The sequence below is a fragment of the Galeopterus variegatus genome, unplaced genomic scaffold (assembly GCF_000696425.1).
Source record: "Galeopterus variegatus unplaced genomic scaffold, G_variegatus-3.0.2 Scaffold470, whole genome shotgun sequence".
In the NCBI taxonomy this organism is placed as follows: Eukaryota; Metazoa; Chordata; class Mammalia; order Dermoptera; family Cynocephalidae; genus Galeopterus; species Galeopterus variegatus.
This window is the reverse complement of record NW_007726581.1, coordinates 202,261-225,907: the sequence shown is the minus strand read 5'-3', so window position 1 is coordinate 225,907 and position 23,647 is coordinate 202,261. Positions and strand designations below refer to the sequence as shown.

The following is a 23,647-nucleotide window of genomic DNA, read 5'->3' as shown; positions in this document are numbered from 1 at the left end:
TATATTTTTTTTTTCCTTTTCGGTAAGGGGATCTTAACCCTTTACTTAGTGTTGTCAGCACCATGCTCTCCCAAGTGAACCACGGGATGGCCCTAATATTTTTTATTTTGTATAGAAATCACTGACTGTCTACTTAAATATTTGTAGAGACCAATTTAGCCCATGGAGATCAATCAACAAAGTTCATTCTTCATATACATCTCTGTTAAAATTTTCCTTCAGATTCAATAAAATTGAGAATTGATTATATAAATCAAATAACTCCTATAATTAGATAAATGTGTAAATGTTAAAAGTAGAAGCTTTGCCATATGTGATGCAAGAAAATTTTAACTGTTGTGATTTAAATTGCTTCCTTTAAAAATGTTCATTTACTACTGACGACCACTAAGAAACTACTTACAGTTTTTCATCTAATTACAAGATAGGCTGATTTTTCTTTTCTTTTCTTTTCTTTTCTTTTTTTTTTTTCAATCCTTAATAATGAAACACAAGACTGAGCGAAAAGAGACAAGAAGCAAGGGCAAACATTCAGTTTACTCCAATTTGAAGAGCCATTTAAACTATTTCCACTTTACTATGTCTCAGAATTATAGCACCATCTGGTGTTCACTATGCATAAATGTTATGAGGGCAGGTAGTGAAAAAGTCCTTTGTCACTTCATTTTTTAAAAATTTTCAGGCATCTGGACAAAATGATATAAGCATATGACAAAGGTGATAACATAAATCACATGTTCATTATGGAAATGTAGAAGTAAAAAGTGAGAAATCAATGTGGCATAATAAACCATTTAAATAACTTTCAAACAAGAATACTTTTCAAGAAAAAAAGGACAAGGGCAAAATGTAAGTTATTAAATGAAAAAAAAACTTTTAATATTCTAGAACCTTGTTAACAGACTATTTCAAAACGCAAAATTTTATAAAAACTAAATCATCAAATAAGATATTCATTATAGTTGAATACCCAGGAGATCTAATTATAACGCTTGTTGATAATACAGCTTCAACCTTTTATCAATATGCACTGCATTATAACAAGGACTCAATATATTAACTACATACATTTTATTATATTATGGCATGTTTAGCTTATTCAGTACTTTGTAACAGGTAAATTTCCTTATTGGCTAATGCCATTGTCCCTACATTTATAAAGATGCTAATGTTACTTACACCAGTATAGGCTTTCCCGATATCCTAGGATGTCTTAACACTTCTGACATTGCCTCTTTTGTCTCTTCCATTCTCTCTTCATCACTGGAATCCACAACAAATATTACTCCATAGGACTCAGCATAGTAATTCTTCCAGATTCCCCGAATTCTTTTTCCACCTCCCAAGTCAAAGATGGTGACGTCAAATTTTCCATGTCTAAGGTCAATTTTGGAAAATCCAACAGTAGGAACTACATCTTCAGGGTACTCTGTTTCAAATGATAAGAAAAAAAAAATCTTCAGACTTTAATAAAATTAACTTTACAACTTAAATGACATGATAGTGTTATTCATCATATTTAAGTACTAAGCAGGACATTTTTCATTTGCTTATGCAATCAACATTATATCCAAGTATACTGGTTTGGAGAAAGGCTAGACACTATAAAATATCCAACTAGAAATTACTCTAGGCAAATAAAAATTTGTCTTCTTTTTTTTTTTTGTAACTGATATAACCCCAATACCTAGCATATAATAGATATTTAATAAGTGTCTGTTAAGTGAATAAGTGAATGAATTCTTCCCTTTAAGGCTATTTACTCTCCAAGTTACAAAAAATAAAAATTTCAACCCTTCAACACCATAGTTATCCCCTGGGATTGTTACAACTTCTGTGGAGTTATAAAGAAAACCATGAACATTTAGAAAACAGGAAGAGTTTAGAAGAATAGAAGAAGCTACAAAGAGTAAGACCATTTTTTTTTAATCAGCTGTATTAAAGCTACAATTGGAATAAAGAGACTTTTGAGGGCAGCCTCCAAACAGAAACACTGTATTTCATTATTTCTATAGAAACGTTTTGTATATTCCAATAAATTTATAATTGAATTTTTCTGGACTTCCATATATGACAACACAAAGAAGGCATAGGATGTATATGATTACACCTGCCAAAGATTAGTAATGACAATAAGAGATTTAAAAGATCCCTGAAAGACTTCACAGAGGAGATGGGACTTAGGCTTTAAAGCTAGGTAGGATTTAAACAGTCAGAAGAGTGATCTAAGTAAGGGAAATGGCAAAGTCAAGAAAGTAGGAACAAATTGAACATTGCAGCTGGAGCAAATCCTTCAGATTGTGAATGCTGACGGAAGCCAGACTGAAGAGGCTCTGGAGATAGAGAATGCGGAGCCAATGAAGGTAACTGGCAGACCAATGTAATAATCAAGATGATTATAATAGTGTTTTATTAACATTCATCTTGCAGACGCTCTACACTAAATGGAAGTGAGAGTGATAGCCAGTTTTTGGAGAGGTATGAAAATGAAAAGAAAAAAATGGAAAGGAGAAAACTCATAAAAAATTAATAGAACCTGCTGGTTCTACGGTTATAGAGGAGAATTCAAGCTTCATGTTTGTCTCTTCCATTCTTTCTTCATCACTGGAATCCACTACAAATATTACCCCACAGGACTTTGTTTAGAGCTGCAAGGTCAAAACAGTAGCCACAACCACATGAGGCATTTTAAACTTAAGTGAATTAAAATAAAATTAAATTAAAAATTCAGTTGCTTAGCTGCACCAGCTACATTTCAAATGCTCTAATGCCGCATGTGGCTACCAGACAGAGCCAATATAGAACATTTCCACCACTGCAGAAAGTTCTATTGAACAACGCTGCTTTAGAGGATCTTATTCCTACATTTAGCAAAACATTTCCTATTACAAAGATAAATTTGAAAGGCATTTGCTAGGTTCAGGTGTGACTGAGAAACAGACTTGCAATGCACCACTCCCTTTTGCAAGCACCTTAGTACAGTTTACACAGTTCCAAAGAAAGTTAACAGAGCCATCACAAGTCACATTTTTGCTAATACCATCATCATCTAAAAAGAGGAACAACCAAGGTTAAACCTAATACAAGCAGCCTGATTTTCCAGAAACATAATTACACTAGACATTTAAAATGGAGGATCTGTTCCTAGCCAAAACTGGTTTCCATATATAAAATAGGTGGCTGTCTTTGAATGTCCCCTTCAAAACACTCATGTTGAAATTTAATTGCCAATTTAACAGTATTAAGAGGTGAGATCTTCAAGAGGTGATTAGTCCAAAAGGGCTACACCCTCACGAATGGATTAATGCCTTTATCATGGTAGTGGGTTAGTTATCATGGGAGTAGGCTCCTGATAAAAGGACAAGTTCAGCCCTCATTTGCTCTCTGCCTTCTTCACCTTCCGCCATGGAATGAGGACTTCACCAAATGCCAGTGCCATGCTCTTGGACTTCCCAGCCTCCAGAAATGTAAGCCAAATAAACTTCTATTCTTTATAAATTACCCAGTCTGTGCTACTCTGTTACAGCAGCAGAAAATAAACTAAGACAAGTATGAATTGAGAGAAGCCCTCAGCAAATCATCAATGAAAACAAATCAACTTTGCTAGAGCAGGGGTAAGGGAACTAACATGTACCAAACACCTACTTTGTACCAGGACTTTGTTAAACATCAAAATGCAAAGGTGAATTAGATACAGTTGCTGTCCTCAAAGAACATACAGTGCAAAACACAGAGACAGAATGTTAATGGGAATAACATAGAATTTGTATGTTTTGTGAAAAAGCCTGGAGAGGATACTGTGAGAGAATTCCAAACAAGGAGTGAGACAATGAAGAGGGAGGAGAGAGTTATAGTCTAGAAAAGCTTCAGAGAATAAATAAGTGTGAATGAAGTCTTAAAAGCTGTATAATTGTAATGCAGAAAGGAGAACAACATTCTAGGCAGAGGGAGCCATGTAAGCACAGATAAACTGATGGCAATATTTCCAGTAAACCAATCCAAATTAAGGAATTTTTTTCAAGGTTATATGAGGGTAATTCAAAAAGTTTGTGGAAAAATAAAAGATAATATGAATGTTTCCATGAACTTTTTGAAATATCTGGCTATGGTAGGCAGAGCCAAGACTCAAATCCAGATCTTCAGGACTTCAAAAGCCTGTTTCTTTTGATAAATGGAATACTCTCGACTCTTGCCTCTGGTTCCTACTCAGGATTTGTGTTTCAAGACTTAAGACTAAATGTTCAGGTACAACTTCCCCCATAAATCCTTTTCTGATTCCCACCATTTCCAATATCATCTTCACCCTCTATCATATTATTCTATCTTCTTGCTGATCTTCACAATAGCCGATACCTTCCCAACAAGTGGAGTTATATTCAAGTGTCTTTGAATCCTTAGAACTCAACATAAAGCGTATAGGGCTCAATACTATACCACCAAACTGCTAAGATAGCTGAAGTAGCTGTTTATATATCCATCCTTCCTTTTGTCCTTCCATATATTTATCTATCCATCCTTGTAATAATTTATTGTGGTATTATCAATAAATACTTATTGATTATATGCTAAGCAGTGTGCAAAGTTACATGCCAAGTAGTGTGCAGGTTCTAGAACACAAAGATTAATGAGATCCATCTTGTGATCTTACAAAGCTCTTAGTCTATTGGAGAAATATATATAAATAAAATAACTACAATATATCAAAGTCATGATAATATCCAACAATGCCAGGGACCTATCCACAACAAAGAATTTTCATACTCAAACAACAGAGCAGTTCCCTATTTCAAAACACTACTGTGATAGAGAATCCTAGGATTTTTTTTTTTTTTTTTTCACCTCAGCACAAGACAATTTAGGACAGACTACAATCCCCAGACTCTATGGCAGCTAGGGGTGACCTTGAGAGCAAGTTCTAGCAAGTGGTGTGCTGCTAAATATTTAACAACGAATTTGGAGGGGGGAAACCCTAATTTGTATTGTCTGCCAATATCCATGGTGTAAAGATTCCCACTATGGCCAATTTCAAACTAGCAATGTGAGGTTCCTTAACACAGAATTGGGCAGAGATATGCATAATTGGCTCTTGCTAGTTGATAAGAGCCACTATGAGCAAGCAGGAGCTGGGTTCAGATCACCACTGCTTTTAGTCAATGGCATGTGAACTAAAGTGCTGCAGCAGTTTCTGGTTCATGCTCTTAAAGGAAAGGAGGATCACCTCCCCTCATCCTTTACCTCTTCCAACCAGTTGAAACACACCTGTTGTAGTGAGTTACCCTAGACAGTGAAGGTGAGGGAGGACACTATGCACAGTAAAGCAAATTGGAGAAGTTGTGGAGTCCCTAGCACCGTGGAGCTGCTACACCAGTCCTAGATAGACCACTTTCACCTAGGCTGTTATGAGAGAGAAATAAACTTCTATCTTGTTGAACCACTGTTATTTTAGGTCTTGGTTAGAACAGTTGAACCTATGTCCAAATAATGCAATCCCTTTGACAGCTATGAATAAGAGAAGTTGTATGAAAGAGTTGAAGTTCATGGTAGAGAAGCTACTTTTAAATTAAGAATGTATTGTGACACCACAGATGAAAGACACTGAGGATTTGGATTTAGGCAATGGCAATACAGTTAGAGAGGAGGTAGATAAAACTCAAGAGAAACTAGTAAATGGGAAAAAAAAAAAGCTGAGAGACTAAAAGAAGAATGAGTAATGAATGGAAGAGTAGAACCCATGGAGAAGGCTGTCTACTACACCTAAGAGGACTGGCTTAAACAACTGGAACTCCAAAATGAGTAAAACTTCCCTTAGAAATTTTACGGAGAAGTGGAGCAATACACAAACAAAATGCAGTAAGTGATATAACCCAGGCACAGAAAGAGAAATACCGCATGTCCTCACTCATATGTGGGAGCTGAATTAATAAACAAACAAACAATAAAGAAAGGAGAGAGAGAAAAAAACAACAGTCACAGTAATACATCGAACTTTTAGAAGAAGAGAACAGAACTGTGGTTATGAGAAGTGGAAAGGGGGAGGGAGTTAACGAGAAATTATGAGAATTTGGTTAATAAACATAGAAAATGATTACTTATTATAATGATGAATAAGTTAACCATCCTGATTTGACTAACACATATTGTACACAACAACTGAGAGTCAACTTTGTACCCCACAAATATGTATAATCAATTACGTTTCCATAAAAAGGAAAGAAAAAAATTAATAAATAGTGATACAAGTAGGTATAAGTAAGAGTAGGCCAAAAAAGAGGACAATTCTACTAATTGGAATGGTAACGGTTGGGGGCAGTTGGGGATAAGAAAAGACTTCATAAAAGATGAGATTATATGACAAAAATAAGTCTTTAAAAATAAGTAAATATTGTCTTTAGTAAGACAAGTGGGTACAGCATAAACAAAAATACAAAAACATGACAAGGCTAAACTTAGGAAACTTCAAGTAGTCCTATGTAACAGGAAGCTTTAAAAAAAATTCAAGGTAAGAAATCAGTCAGCTGCTGCAGTAGGCTAAAGAGTAAATAGGAGATGAAGAACAAAAACAGAACAAAAGGGAGCTCAAAGTTGAAAGCAGTCTTGACTTTTGGTTTATGATGTCATAACGTGAACATTTTAAGACTCAGAAAAATATATGGATGTGGAACATAGAAAAGAAAGGGCCTGTAGGAAAGAGGATATTCTAAGTACACAAAACAAATTAGATGGTCTGATTAGCAAATTCTTAGGTGTCTGCTCCCTTGAATGTAAGGCTTTGAAGAACGGAAGAAGAGAAGTTTAGATAAGGTGTCACGGTCTACAGGTCAAATCTGGCTTGCCACATGTTTTTGTATGGCTCACAAACTAAGAATGTGTTCTCCATATTCAAATGACTGGAAAAAATTTAAAGAATAACAATATTTCTTAACAAAAAAATTACGTGAAATTCAAATTTCAGTGTCCATAAATAAAATTTCATTGGAAAATAGCCATGCTCATTCCTGTACATATTGTCTACAGCTGCTCTCACACTACAATGTGCGTAAATGAGAAAGAGATTGTATGGCTTCCAGGCCTAAACTATTTACTATCTGGCTATTACAGAAAGAGTTTGCTGACCCCAGGTTTAGATGATGACAGTGAGTGCTCTGTGAATATATAACCTAGGAGACAGCACAAGAGGTACCAAAAAGGTTTTAGAGAAATCCATACACAATAATACACAACTTACATCTAAGGTTACATTGCAGAATTTGTTACAATCATGTTTTCAGGAACAAATACATGTTAGGCTTTTCTCCCAATTTATACTCTTAAGATGCCTGATTGGTGACATATCCTCTGTGCCCAACATATTCACTAGCACAGACACAAGTAGTTAAATTAAGACTAACCAACTAAACAATCCAGTGAGATGTAATATATAAGATATAAGGCCCTTAAATGATATAGAGGCCCTATCTTTAACATAACTATTAAAATTACATATCATATTGAAAAAAAGCAACAAAAGATGAAAAGAGAGCTATGCTGGCTAACTGTACTACTACCTCCCTTTCATCTCAACATAGCCAAATTCTGGCCAAGAAAATACAAGTAGATATGGCTATTTTTAACTGTGGGGCATGTCATTCTTCTTTTCACTTTTTTCCTTCCTGTTGTCTAGAACTCAGATACAATCCCTTCTAACTGACCAGAGACCTCAAGAAGCCTCTGCATCTCTGCATCTATTCAAATCTGAAACATGATAATAGGCCAGTACCATTAAGCCAGAGCCTATGAACCGAATCGGTCACAAGTTTGCTAAGAATATAGAGTAATGGAGTGTACACCATCTGTACCCAATTAATATGTGATAGAGTAATTTAACATAAATAAGTAAATAATTCAGGTTAAGTTAATAGAGTTCAGAAAGAATATAAATATTTTCAGCTTACCTCCTTGGATTCCCTTCGCTGTTGCCGTTTTACCAGCATTATCAAGTCCCACCATCACAAGAGTCACCTTTCTTAAAATAATAAAAATTTAAAAATCACTTACTTTATTCTTAGGAAAAAATAAAAGCAAATTCATTCATTTGAGCAACATTTAAGGAGCACCTACTATGTACAAGGCAATCTGCTGGATACTAAGGAGTATAATGATGAATAAACTACAGATTCCAAAGCAAAACTCATGAAAAATACCTTTAAAGTGTTTTCCTTTTATTCTCAAAGCAAGTAAGTAAAATTATACAATAGATAATCAACGGGATACAGAAGAAATAAGGGAAAGAAAGAAGAAAGAAAGGGAGGTAGGGAGATAGAGTCTAACACTGAGTTTTTCATCACAGCTAAAAATCCAATTAATTTTTTAGTTAATTCAATTTCAGGAATTATCACAAATCTGTTTATCTCATGAAAGTACATAAGAGAATTTTTGCTAGGACCTAGGCTCAACTCTGTTAATGGATATGTCACACTTTAACAAATATAAATCTTAAATATAATATAATACCATGATTGTTAACTTAAGTTCTAACATATGTCAAAAGAGGATTCCTACAATTATAAAGTTTAAAATGTTTCTGATGACATAGCCAAACTCCATACAGCAGGAAAAAAAAAAATATATATATATATATGTATATATATATATATACAGTCTAATGTAGTTCAATTTTACCACTGAAGAAAAACAAGACCAGATAAGTTAAATAATTTGTCAAAGGTCACACAATGAAATCAGTTACAGAGTCAGTACCAGAACCTAATTCACCTAACTTCCAGGAACTTCCTAAGACCGGGACGGGTATAATAAATGAACAAACCTATTTTACTGGTCCTATTATCTTAGTGATCCAGTCCACCACTAAAGCTCATTTGTGTTCCAGGCTGAAATTCTGCTCATTGTAATAAGTGACACAGTCAATTACCACCATGGATTTGGGAATGAGAACAGCTTTGAGAATACAGAGAGAAAGCCACAGCTTAACACAGTTGCCATGTTAAGACCACAGGATAAGGTCACACTCCTACAAGATAGAGTCATGGTTTCTACCAAGTACAGTTATTCCTCAGTGGCAATCAGTCCAAGCAAAGTTACAATCAGAACTTCGATGGCAGTAAAAGGTATTTTTGCAACAGGGCAGTGGCCACAGAAGTTAACATCTGCTAAGGGGAATGTAACAACTCACATGCCAAAAACAAACAAACAAAAAAATGAAACTGAAAAAAAAGTTTTTAAAAGGATGTTCTTTAATCTTTCTAGGCCTGGCTTTCTTGGATCTGGACTTCCTGTTTTTAAATTCCAGACGTATTCAAAGGGTACATACACCAAAGAGAAAGGACAGAGGTGAGGATGTGGCACAGTCCAGTTTTGAGTCACAAGCTAAGGAAGAACAAACTCAATCTTGCAAAAGCTAAATTGGTCATTTATTAAGCAAATAATCACTGACCAAATTCTATACACCAGACACCAAGTTCTGAGTACTTGAGATACACTTGTTTATTAAAGCAAGGACCACCACAACAAAATACAAACAAAAACAGGCAAAGAAACTCTTCCTTTATTAAGGTTACATTTTAGTGGCAAGAGACAGACAATAATGTATTAAATAGGTCAAGTATAAATTATATAGTATATTAGGAGGTGATTAAGTACTACAGGAAAAAAGAATAGAGTACAGCAGGAGTGTTGCGAAGGGGAGATGAGGCACTTTTATACAGGGTGATCAGGGTGGGCCTCATTCAGAAGGTAGAATCCGAGCAAGGCCTTGAAGGAGAGAGTCACACATCTATCTGGGATGACAGAGAACAGCTGGAGCAAAGGCATTAAGGTAGGGATGTGTGGGAACATCCAAGTATCAGCAAGGAGGCCACTGTGATGAAACCGAGAGTGAAATGGGCAGTGTAGGAAAGGAGGTGAGAGACATGTCAGAGGCCAGATCATGTAAGGACTTACAGGCCATAGTGAGGACTTTTAATGTGAGTGAAATGAAATGACTCTCCACGTTAATTTCCTTTGTTATCCAGGAGCCTTAATCTTTTCTAAATGTTTCAACCATCCCATACCCACCATGGGAAAAAAACAGAAATCATATGTATGCTTTACTCAGTGCAAGAATATGTTAAATCACAGTAAGCAGCATCCCCTGATGCCATCCCCAATTGGCTAGTGGTAAGGCCAGCGGGAATGTCAAAGAGATCCATGGCAGATTATGAATTTATGGAGATGAAGTAGTATGTAAGGCCTAGGTACATCTACCCATGTGAAAATTTTACCTCCATTATCAACTTAAACTTTAGAGCCTAGCAAGAAAACTGGCATTGGAGGGGTAATTATAGTAATGTGTGATAAGTGTTATAAAGAGAAAGCACCGGCAGCCACAGGAACAGAGAGCAGGTGACAAAGCCTTCCCTGGAAGTCAAAGACCATATCACAAATAAACATCAACTGACTCAGCAGTTCCTAGAAACATCATGAAAACTTCTCATGTTCCTGTGGCAAATTAAAAATTCCTTAATACACCTTTTTAAGGAAAATGACCCCTCATTCTCTATTACATAGGTGGCATCTTATGTTTTCTCCATTCTTGTCAAGATTTCAGTTTAAACAAACAAACTTCCAAATACACATCTATTACACATTTTGAAACATTGCTCTTAAAGCTACCAAGGATGTTAGCCTTTACCTTAAGAGACTGGCTTTTTTAACAAGGTATTAGGTTCAATGAAACCAAAAAAAGTCCTTCAAAAATGAAAATCACTTTGGAAAATTATAATCATGATAAGACTGGCACAAAATAAGTCCCACTGTACTTCTGTTTTTACTTTGACTACCCATGTAACTAATTTATGCCATATACTTGAAAAAAGACTTTAATTAAATATTTGAAGTAACTAAGGCCTTCCCGAATAAACAACATTAGCAGTACAAATAAAAAGGACAATATGAATTACTGCAATGCCTGATAGCAAAGCATTAAATTCATACTTTCAGAATACAATGTTTTTTTTTTTTTTCCTTTTTTTTTGACTTTTTTCGTGTCCGGCAACGGATTGCAACCCTCAGTGTCGCGCCCGTACCGGACCGGACCGGACCGGCAACGGGATCGCAACCCTCGGTGTTGCTCCCACACCTCGCTCAGCCAGTGAGCGGGAACCGGTCTGTATGTGGGATCCGAACCCTCGGCGGGAGAGCCACCGCGCTCCCAAGCGGCGCACTGTAGCAGTGCGCCACCGGGCCGGCCCCAGAATACAATGGTTTTAAAAGATTAATATTCACCTAAAACTCAAAATTCTTTGCAACTCTCTAAATAATAAACATGTACAATCTATTTAATGTATGTTAAAGCATACTTCTTACAGTTTTTAAAATATGGTAAATTATCACTTGGAACAGTTTGGCTGTGGTGCTATATGACAACAAAAAGATGAAAGATTGTGTCTTTTAGTCTTATGATTACTGATCAAACACATTCTCCCTTCAAATTGAAAAAAATAATATACAGTATTCTTAGGTTTACAGTATCTGAAAAAATTGATACTAGCAATAAAACCAATCATTTAGTCATTTGGTCAAATGATAATTCAATAAAAGCATATTAGGCTTTATGGACACAAAAACACGTCAGACATGATTTCTATCCCCAAGTGCTCGTCCTTTAGTGTGAGTGACTAAAACATAAATATTAATTCATTGTGACACTATGACAGTTTAAAATGTTCATCTATATATGTAAGATGATAAAAGAATACAGAGCAAGGGGACTTTATCCAGCCCAGAGATAGGGGGAAAGGTCAGGGAAGCTCCTCAGACAAGGTGATACCTGAGCTAAGTTCTTAAAGTGAGAAGTTTGCCAAGCAAGAGGAAGGTGAAAACAGGAAGAAGATGAAGGGATTCCAGACTGAGAACATGGCATGAGACACCATATGGTGCTGTTAGTTGATAAACCTGGAGTTAAGGGCACATCTCTATATATAGCAGCCTTAAACAAAAGGAGCACATAATCCCAACGCAATACAACTATGTATCAAGTCTAAAGGGAACTTGACATAACTCTATTTAAGGAACCAGTATTATCAAATAGTTCCTAGAAGCTGAAAGTGATCACTTCATTCACTTAATTCTTAATATTACAGTTATCCCTAAGTCTTTGATTATATTCCAAACTAGAAAGGCTGAGGTAGAAAGGACTCTGTGATACTGTACGTTGGGATGATGGGCACTTTGATATGAAGCTACAAATTTGGTGTTAGAGAGACCTGAGTTCAAGTCTCACATTTGCCATTTTCAGGCTAGATGACCAGAGACACGTTACTGAACTTCTCAGAATTTCATCAGTAAAATGGAATAATAATAATACCCACACCAAAAGGGAGGGGTGAAAATTAAATAAGAGAAAGCAACTAATATGCACAGTGCAAGCGGCACATAGTAAGTGCTTGACCAATAGCTATTCTTATTACAGCATGAAATTCAAGACAAGGAGTCCATGAGACAAGACTAGAGAGATGGGCTGGGATCAGGTTATGGAGAAGGATTAACGAGCTGAGTTTTAAACATGTTGGCAGGGGTGCTGGTCTCACTACTGAAGTCTGAAGCTGGGAGAGATCAGGATCAGATTTACGGGTCATCTAAGCGGTGGTGAAAACATATCAAACAGTCCAGGGAGAGCACAGGAGGAACAAGAGCCAGGGGAAAGGGGAGAATGGAAAACCAAGAGCCTTTGAAGAAAATCTTAAAATTGTGGTCAGAAAAAAATGAACAGACCAAAGAAATGGCAGCACTGGGAATAGTTTCCAGAAGGGTTAAGAGATGTACAACACAAATACTGCAAAATTTCATAAAAGTATCTTTTTGGTAACTACCACAAATTAAGTACTTCAGAATTAAATGCTCTCAGCTTTTCTCAACCCTGCAATAACCAATGCTTTGGATTTATATAGCATTTATATAGCCATTTTGTTTATCCTAAAATTTACCCACATTCATATATACACATCAAATGAGGCAGCCAGGTAGTCTGGCTCATTTTCAAGAAGATATGTTGGACTTTTTTCCCCAGATTTAGACCCACCATAATCACAACTAGGTAGATTACCTAGTAATAGGTAGATTAACTAAGGTCAAGATTTTCATGCTGTTGATAAAAGCTAACCGCGATGTTTATAAAAATCTAACTATGGCATCTTTCTGCTTAAAATCCTTACGCAGGGCTTGCCAGTTAGCTCAGTTGGTTAGAACACAGTGTTATAACACCAAGGTCAAGGATTCAGATCTCCGTACCAAACAGTCAGCTACCAAAATAAATAAATAAATAAACACACACACACACACACACACACACGCATGCACGCACCTTTTTTTTTTTTTTTTTTTTTCTTTTTTTTTTTTTTTTCAGTTAGCTACCAAAATAAATAAATAAATAAACACACACACACACACACACACGCATGCACGCACCTTTTTTTTTTTTTTTTTTTTTCTTTTTTTTTTTTTTTTCAGTTAGCTACCAAAATAAATAAATAAATAAACACACACACACACACACACACACACGCATGCACGCACCTTTTTTTTTTTCTTTTTGCCTTTTTTGTGCCGGAAGGGGGATCGCAACCCGTGGTGTGGTGTCGCCCGCACCGCGCTCAGCCAGTGAGCGCACCGAACATCCCTATATAGGATCCGAACCCGCGGCGGGAGTGTCACTGCTCTCCCAGCACCGCTGCGCTCCCAGCGCCGCACTCTCCCGAGTGCACCATAGGGTCGGCCCCACACATCCTTATACAGAATGCAGTCTCCTCTTTTGCCAGTCTCTAGCAGGCCTATAATGGCAGGATTCACACATCCCTTTATGACTATCCCATACAACTTTTCATACAGTCTTCTCTACCAAAACTTGTCTTAACTCTTAGCACCAGTATCACATGTGCTGGGCACACAGTAGGCATGTTTACTGAATGAAACAACAGAAACATGTTTTCTGATACTCCACTTGGTGAGTAAATACTAAGTAAAATTAAAATATATAACTTTAAGTTGAGAAAGTACTGTAATGAATTTATAATTGATATAAATCTTCACATCTAAATAACAGTTCAATAATAGAGAATGTAATTAAAATCACATATCTTTTTATATCAAATTGGTTGAACTTTTCTGAGAAAGCTTACATGTTCATGGTTTCAAGGTAATAACAGAAAGATTTCTAAAACTGAAATAATTCTTACTAGAAAAAAATAAAAGTTAGGGATTAAGAGACCCAAAGTTCTGTTTTATACCATTTTAGCTATGTGCCCTACCCAGTGAAGACTTCTGTACTCCAGGGGCTGATATTTGATGTTGTTCAAACCAACATAATGTATAACAGACCCCAAAGTGACTACATGAGGATATCTCATCCCAGAGTTCTTTTTCATATAACAGATATACAAATTAATATATCAGAAATGTAAGTGGTATGATATTGGAGAGTACTGAACTTAGAAAACATTTAAATTCTGAATCTTTTCTGAATGACATTACTGCTATCACTTAAACATCTACAAGTCTAAACTTCATCATCTGCCAACTAAGAAAGATAATACTTCAAATGAGATAATATAAGAACTATCTCTAACTTCAAAAATATGCAAGTTAAAGACAAAATATTTCTCTAAAAACACTAAAAGGCAAAGTTTGACACATCACAACTCTATCATTAAAATATTTAAAACAATATGGAGCTAGTTCTAAATTTTAACATAAACACAAATTCTACAAGTAACATAAACACATTAATGAAAAGGGATTTGGAAACACTGTTTTATGATGTATGTGTGAGAGAATTAAAGAACTTACCACAAAAAGATTAATAGAATGAAAAACTTTACCACCCCCCAAAAAAAACCTATGATGTAATCTTATTGTACATATTTTAGTTCAGATTGTAAAGCCTAGTACAACATTACCGCAAAATCACTATTTAAATTTTTGGAGCACCGATAAATAGTGAGAGGACCAAACTTGGGGTCATATCCTAGCTTTGAAGCCTTCATCCAGTCAAATTTAGAGTGTCAGTTTTTTCATCTCTAAAATACAAGGAAGTAGTATAAGAAAGCCTCTTGCTCTCTTTCTATCCTAAAATTCTACCATTCTTACTATGAATAAACAAGAAGCACTGGGGGGATAAAAAGAAATGTAAGACATCCCAATTCAGTATAGAGCACATTAGATAATCCTTGCTAATCTGTATGTACAGCTTAATCAGGAAATTAAGAACTCAGCAATTTCTATAAATGATTTAGATTTACAGTTACATTTATTTAGGCCAAGAAAGGTTGTATTATGGACCTAACTATTCCCCCTGTGAAAAAACTCAGTGGAGATGGCACACCACATCACAGTATGCTTTACTAGATACCACACTAATGTACAGAAAGCACTGATCCACTTTGCTTGCTGTGACATCTGAGTCTCTTCTTTTAGACTTGGCCAAGTGAACAACAATTTACTAATAAGTGTGAAGTAAAGGTTTGATTGGCTGAATTGTGATGTTGAAAAACAGAGATGGGCAAGCAATTAGTTTCAAATAGTGGTTACCTCTGGGGAGGGATGGTGGGAGATGAATAAGGTACAGGAAGCTTCAGGATTTGTGACTTATATCTTTAAAAAAATTTTTTTGAATGAAATATGATAGCTAAAGGTTAATATTTATAAAATCTGGATGGCAGGCACAGAGGTACTTATTTCATTTTTCTTTGTTTAGATAATAGTAAAAATATCTTTGTTATTTTAGATTACAATATTACTCTTGCTGCCAAAATTCTGTCATTTAAATTGGTCTTAATTTTCTCGTTCTCTTAGGTGAGCCAATCCTGAAATCACGCTCATGGAAAATTTAGGATGCATAAATTTTTTCTAGACTCAAGCAAAATTACAACCCTTCTAAAATCCTCTGTCTTCTGATTCTCACTACGTATCCTGGAAATCATCTTTCAACTCTTGCATATTCTATCATTGTATCTTATATGCACTATTTTATCATCTAGAAGCTACCTGGTAAAAATAACAGGAGCTCAAAGTATGCAGATGAGAACATATAAGTATGAGGACCTGCTATAAGGTCCAGATATTTACTGAGCATCATGGCTTGACAGACTTTGTGTTCTGTGTCCAGAATGAAGGCTGCTCCCCATACACAAAATAAATTGCAATGGATTCAAGATTTAAATATTAAAAATTAAAATATTAAAGTACCAGAGAAAAAGTATAGGTGTATATAATCTTGGAATGCTGATGAAATTTGTAAACATTACACTGAGAGAGTAATATATTTCAACTAAAAATTTTTAACTGTCTATTTTAAAAGTCAGCAAAAATTTAAAAATATAACAAATGAAAGGAAAATACCTGCAACATATACTACAGAGAAATGGTTACTGCTATAAACACTTGAAATTTCTTTTAAAAAATTCAATAAGAAAATGCGCCTGTCCCAAAAGAAAAACCACAAAAGGAATCAAATGTGCAATTCCCCAAAACAGAGATACAAATGTCCAAAGAAAAAAAAATTTTAATCTTACCAGTAATCAAGAAAGTAAAAAATAAAAGCAGATAGCAATTTCCCCTATAACCCCAAGAAGATGAAAAAATGATGAATCCATATTTTTTTTGAGTAAAAAAGGCACTCTCATATACTGCAAGTGGGAGTAGAAACTGGTTTTTCAAAAGCCTTTCTGAAGAGAAATCTGGCAATATATATTGTTAAAAGATAAACTTAGTCACATTCAAATTTTATAGAGTTTGTATGAGCATTCACTGATCAATGCAGGGGGCGGCACCAAATCATAAGCAGTTCAGAGTTTCACCTAGGGGACTCATGGGGAAAACTTTTATAAGGTGTTCAAAGAAGCAGGACAAAAAGTATTGGATTGGTTAAAGTGCAGAATCCTTAGTTAGAAGTTAGTTGGCAGTCTCTGATTGGTAAACTCTCTAGTTACAGGTTAGTTAGCAGTTTTTGATTGTAAAAGCTTCAGTTTTGTTTTACTGTTTACAATGAACAGGGTTTTAGTTTGCTTATGAAGGAACCCAAGGAGCTGGAGCTATCTCAACCTAATAAACTCCCCAGTTAAGTTTATTTTAACAATATCAAACACCTTAAACTTTTTCTTTCATATCATTTGAACTAGAATTCCATTTCCAAATATATATAAGAATGTTCACACCAAGGCATTATTGATAAGAGTGAAAATTCTTAAACATACTAAATATGTAGTAACAGGGGAATGATTAAATACACTTTGGTAAATCTATACAACACACTACCCTGCTTCTATTAAAAAGAAGTTGTAGAAAAATGTGTAATGTTACATAAAGACGTTAATGATACAGTAAAACAAAAAAATAGATAAGATGATGTGAAATAGCACTCTATTATCTTATTACTGTTTAAAAATATACATGTATATTAGAGAGTCAATGCTAAAATACTATACTAACAGTGGTTATCTCTGGGGTGGGTGAGATTGTGGGTAATTTAAATTTTCCTCTTTTTGATGAACTGTGCTTTCAATGTTCTATAATAAACATTTATTATCTTTAAATAACAATAAATACACATTACTTCTAAATGTTGTTTAAATAACAACAGTTCCTATCCTGGAGACACCCTGGGGTCTAGTGAAGAGTTGAGTAAACATTTCATTATAAATAATACATAGATAAATGGAAACAAATTCAGAGTACAAAGGAAACACTAAGAAAGGGTAAAGAGTAGCTGGAATTCAAAGAAAGTTTCTCGATGGAAAGAATCTCCCTGCTCAGATTTCAAATCTGATTAAGAACAGCCAAAAGAAGAAAAGGGCATTCCAGGTAGGAAAGAAGGGACTACAGAACTTAAGTACCCCAAATCTTGTATGGCAGGAGGAGAATGAATGGCCTGTCAAGAGTCCATATAGCTAGGCTCACGTCAAATCACAAGTAGCGTTTAACAAATTTAGATACTAATCTGAAGGCAATTAGAAAATAGTGAAGATTTAAAATCAGTTGCATATTACAAAGACCACTGATAACAGTGTGGAGAATTAATTGAAGGGGAATAGTGAAATAAATCTTGGAAGAAATATCGGAAGCCTGATCTAAAACTGAGACGATGAATATGGTAACGTGGAAACAGCGATAGGACTTTGAGTCATTAAGTAGGTAAAATCCAAAGGACCTGATGATGTTGGAGAATATGCACAAAGAGGTGTCCAGGATTACTCTCACCTTCTAATTTAAGTAACAGGAAGGCAGAACCAATCCACTAATAAGAAATCCAGGAGAAATAAGAGGACCATGTGACATGGAAATGAGAGAGGATGCAAACTTAATTTTGGATGTGATGAGAGTAAGGATTCTGTGGCAATTTGATATGTAAATCTTGGAGTGGTAGATCTGTCTTTGTGTTGGAAACATGGACTTCAAAGTCAATGTTCAGGTGGCAGCTGAAATGCCAATATAAGAGAGTGGTCACACACCCAGGGAGAATATGTAGAAGAAAAGAGGGCTGAAGACAGAACCCTGGGGAAAATTTGGGAGACAGATGAAGAAAGACTAAATAGCAAAAAAATAGAGATAGAAAAGGAAGCAGGCAATAAGGTAAAGAAAAGAAATTCAGGAAAAAGAAATCAGAGAATTTCAAGAAGAGAGTGGTCTTAAGTGTCATATGAAGCCAAGAGGTCATATAAGAAAAGGATTAAAAAGAATCCACTGGATTTAATAACCAAGAAGCATCTGGTGTTTACCAAGGACAACTGAACTGAACGGTCAGGGCAGAAGTCTTCTAATGTAGGAAGTTAAAGAATGCATAAGAGGGGAGGATGCTGAGACAGTGCCAGTAATCCACTGCCAACTCTGAAGGGTGGGGTAAAGGAAAGGAGAAAGGGCAGTAGCTGTGGAGACAGAGGGTTGTTTCGTATGGTAGACAGAATAATGGCCTCCCACAGATGTCCAGATCCTAATCCCTAGAATCTGTTGAACATCACCTTACACGGCAAAGAGAACTTTGTAGCTGTGATTAAATTAAATATTTTGAGATGGGGATCTTATCTTGGATTACCCGAGTGGGCCCAATGTAATCACAAGGGTCCCTGTAAGAAGGAAGCAGATCAGAAAGGAAAGATGTTATGCTGTTGGCTTTCAACATGGAGGAGAGAGTCCATGAGCCATGGAACACAGGCAGCCTCTAGAAGCTAGAAAGGGCAAAGAAAAACAGATTCTCCCCTAGAGTTTCCAGAAGGTGCACAACCCTATAGACTCATTTTAGACTTATGACCTTAGAACTGTAGGATAATAAATTTGAGTTGTTTTAAGTCACTAAATTTATGGTAATGTGTTACAGCAGCAACAGGAAACTCATATACTTAGATTAGTTTTTTTGGGTAAGAGAGACGAGCACATTTACATGCTAAAGAAGGAATATAAGAGAAACTGAAGACATAAGAGAAAGAGATTTTCTATTTTTGATTATAAAATTGAGTAACACATTTTCAGATAAAAGGTTTTTATTCTTATATCCCAGAAGTTCTCTCTGTGATCTCTGGCTTCAGCTATATATTGACTTTTATACTTTGGGATTGACTAAATGCTGAAGGGAGGAAATAGAATATAGAACATGGGCATAAGAATTAGCCTTGGAAAGGGCAATGAACACTTCTTCTACTGCAACAAGAAGGAAAGAAGGTTAGAGTATCTATACTGATAAGTATAAAATATGAATTGAGGGGGTCAATTTACTACTTGTCTTCTGTATTTGTCTCCTAAAATCAGAGGTACTGTTTACTGAATGACTACTATATGCCAAGCATCAAGTACTTGCATGAATTTTCTCTCAAAATGCTGCAAGACAGAAATTACCTACACTTGACAGAAGAAAAAGTGCCAAAACTTCTAGGATTCAGACCCAAATCTATTTAACTCAAACTCTATACTGAGAAATCTTGCAGACACCACCTTAACCAGGTGATCAAGGTTAATCTCACCAGTAATAAGACATATCAACATCATGCACCCTTTATACTGTGAAGGACATGTTGCCTGTGTGGTATTCTTCTTCCCAATAATGCAACACCTCAGTCAAACAACAGACAAACAGATTAAGGGGTATTCTACTTAACAACTGATCAGAACTTTTAAAAGTCTCAAGGTCATAAAAGACAAAGATTGAGAAACTGTCACAGACCGGGAGTGACTCAAGAGACAGGGCAAATGCAATGTGAGATCCCAGATTGGACCTGGACAGAAAAAAAAGACATTAGTAGAAAAACTAGTGAACTCAAAATAAAGTCTGTAGTTTAGTTAATAGCATTGTACCAAAATTAATTTCTTAGTTTTGATCACTGTATTATGGTCTCAAAAATAAAGTTTTTTAAAAAAACCCAACACTTTAGGAGGCTGCTTCCAAAAGTTCATGGAAAGATTCATTTTCACAACTTTCTGAAGTACCCTGGTATTACTCTGCTTTTCTGGGAGCAAGCTACTTGTCTGTGAGTCTTGTATTAGAGTTTATTCAAGATTAATTTACATAGCTTGAAAGCCTAGGCTCGTGTTCTGACTTGTATTAACAATAGCAGGTATGATTCAAACATTGGCAGGGTTCCTTAATTGCCTGGCATCCTGGTCCTGACTCCTGACATAGCCTGGTGTCTTAACACTTGATCTCTAACTCCCTATCTTGTTCTTATGTCACAGATCTACTCCCTAATCCCAATCTCCAGAATAATATGCTCATTGGGAGAGTATATAAGTGAGTTGGGTAAATACAAAGGGTACAAAATGCATTAGATACATCAGCAAATTAATCTCAGAACATACTATATTGATAATCAACTTCTTAGACATTCACGTCTCACATTGCAAACACATGCTTCATAAAATATAAACACGAAGAGGAATCTCAGTAAGCCATAGCATAGCCTAAAACTTAAAAAATTCTACAGCAAAGAATACTTAAAGAGGTAATTTCTCTTTAAAAATACATAATATCACAGGAGCACAAAATTTGGTTTTTAAAATCAGCTTGCTCGCCTCTCATTATTCCGTAAAATAAATGGAACTACTTGCTAATATTAGTTACTTAAAGAAAATTATTGCTAAAGGGTGATCAAACTACATGCAATGTTTAGCAAATATTTATTCAGCCACGATTATGAGCCAGACATTGAACAAGTGTACTATTTAAAAGATAGGTGTAATCCAATTCATTTCCAAATCCTTTGACAGTTAACGGTATTCAACATTGAAAGATATTTACCAGTGTCCTTTACATTAGGCTATTGTAGATGGATCTGTAAGGTCCAACAGAAATATAATACAAGCCACATATCACTTTGAATTTCTACCATATTTTTAAAAAGTAAAAAACAGGACCGGGCCCCTGGCTCACTCGGGACAGTGCGGCACTGGTAGCGCCGAGGCCACGGGTTCAGATCCTATATAGGGATGGCTGATGCGCTCACTGGCTGAGCGTGGTGCAGACCACACCGTGCCCAAGGTTGCAATGCCTTTACCGGTCAAAAAAAAAAAAAAAAAGTAAAAAACAAAAAACAGGTAAAATTAATTTTAACATATTTTATTTAATCCTATATATGCAAAAGTTATTTCAACATGTAATCAAACTTAAAAGACTTATAAAATGTTGACTTTATTGCATAATAAATCTTCAAAATCCACTATGTAGCATCTTGATTTGGACTAGCCACTTTTCAAATGCTCAATAGCCACATGTTGCTAAGCTGCTTCACAGATCTAGATGCTGCTTATTAAGAAAACACACTCTCAGTTACAGGGTTGAATTTCAAATTTGCTTTACTAATAAAATTCAACTATCTGTTCTACTTGGAAATCAATTCTTCTTTCTCTGAATTCTTGTCTTGTCTTTTAAAAAATCATTCCAGAGATTAAACTAAGGCTGCTGAGAGAAGCAAAGACTAAGAATGAAAAATTAAATTGAAGACTCCTTCTTTGGATTACAAGCTTTTTAAAGTGTTTTTAGTTAAAAGGAAATATGCTATAATGTTCTTAAAAAATACATTTTTTTGAAAGCAAACAGAGAAAAACATGAAGGACCATCTATTATGAATGACCCTCAAGTCTTGGAGACTCTAAAATCAGATCAGAATATGATTAAAACAAATAAATCAGAATCTATACACTCACACACATCTCTGACTTCTATAGTCAATCATATCACATATTTAAAACATTCAAATCCACTTAAGGGCTAATAATGAGGAAAGAATTTTCAGAAGTTCCATTTAAAGAAAGGTTTTTTTCCAACCATAAACACTTATTTTCTCTATAGTCTATAAGTGTAGCTTTTCAGATTCATTCTTTATAGTACTGTTTATCCTTACAGCAAATATTATATTTAAAATGTTAATCATTTAAAAAAAAAAAAAAAACACTTTGCTCTATTTTACCCTTGGTCTAATTCCATAATAGAACTATGTAAAGTCAACATTATTTATAAAGAGTAACAAACTCAAGATCTCTTTATACGTCGGACCTCTCAGTTTAGCATCATTTTCACTGACTCCTTCCTAACACAATTCCTGGCACGTGGTATTTTCTTAACAAATATCTGTTGAAAGAATAAATATCAAGTAACAGGCACTGAATATTAATACATCTAGCATTTCAAAATAAAATTTTAAAAAGTGGACCCTTTCAATTAAAAGATTTTGCGACCATATGAAAACTGAAGCCACGTTAACAGTTAAGAAAACACTATCCCTCACTTATTCTCATTGAATACAACACTACTAAAGCACAGATATTATCACCTTCATTAAATATATGAGGAAAGTGGAGCCAAAAGTGATGAGTCATATAATTATTAAGTAGTGGAGCCAGATTTCAAGTCCAAGTCTTCAAACAAAACTGTGTGTGAAAGAGAGACAAAGTAGGAATGGAATGTGTGGATATTATGAAAACTATATTCCATGCCTCTCTTTTAAAAATTTTTCCTTTACAAAAGCTTCGGAGGAAAAATACACAACGGAGAGCTTCCAATGCCATACACACACACACACTCCACAATTTTTTAAGAAATTCAACCTATTTAATACAACGATATTTACCCTTGACCAGAACTTAAAGACGACCAAACAAAAAGCTAAATCCTGCAATATCTCCTTCCAGGGACAAGTCAAGCTGGGAACGAAAGCATCCCCTGGGGCCTGGGAGAAACTCACCTAGGCGCAGAGTGGAGGCGGCGCCCCGCCCAGCCCCTGGGGCGCAGCCATTCCCATCCCCTAGGACACCTGGACAACCCGCTCCAGCCTACCTGACGGGCTCCCGCCACCGCTTGAACCAACTGCAGCAATTTGCCATCAGACTGAACATCCCAGGTCGCTCCTCCCGCCACCTCCCATCCGAGCCTGGTGCAGGGGTGGGCCCCTAAGCTTCTCCCGGCCGAGTCCCGGGGGCCTCCGCCTCTTCGGGATCCCCTAAGATTGATAGACCCGGAGGAGAAGCCAGGGATGGGGGAGGCGAAGGCGGCCGGTCGAGCACCAACCCCCGCCAGCCGCGTGGGTCCACGAGCGAACAAGGACGCCCTCCTCGCCCAGGGACAGTGGGACCAAAGGCGCAGATTCACAGGAGTAGGGTTAGCGGGACGGCCAGAGAACAGCCCTCCGTCGACGTGCTG

General features: G+C 35.9%; 1 protein-coding gene across 1 annotated transcript in view; it reads right to left on the bottom strand.

Annotated features, from left to right (window-relative positions):
• Positions 1-23,587, bottom strand: part of ARL13B (ADP-ribosylation factor-like 13B) — a 62,511-nt gene extending 38,924 nt beyond the window's left edge. The window contains exons 1-3 of the mRNA XM_008569156.1: positions 23,285-23,587; positions 7,932-8,002; positions 1,180-1,429 (exon numbers count right to left, since the gene is read on the bottom strand). Of these exons, the coding sequence (XP_008567378.1) occupies positions 1,180-1,429; positions 7,932-8,002; positions 23,285-23,343 (380 nt within the window). The 5' untranslated portion in view covers positions 23,344-23,587. The remainder of the gene's footprint in view (positions 1-1,179; positions 1,430-7,931; positions 8,003-23,284) is intronic.
• Positions 23,588-23,647: the final 60 nt, after the last annotated feature.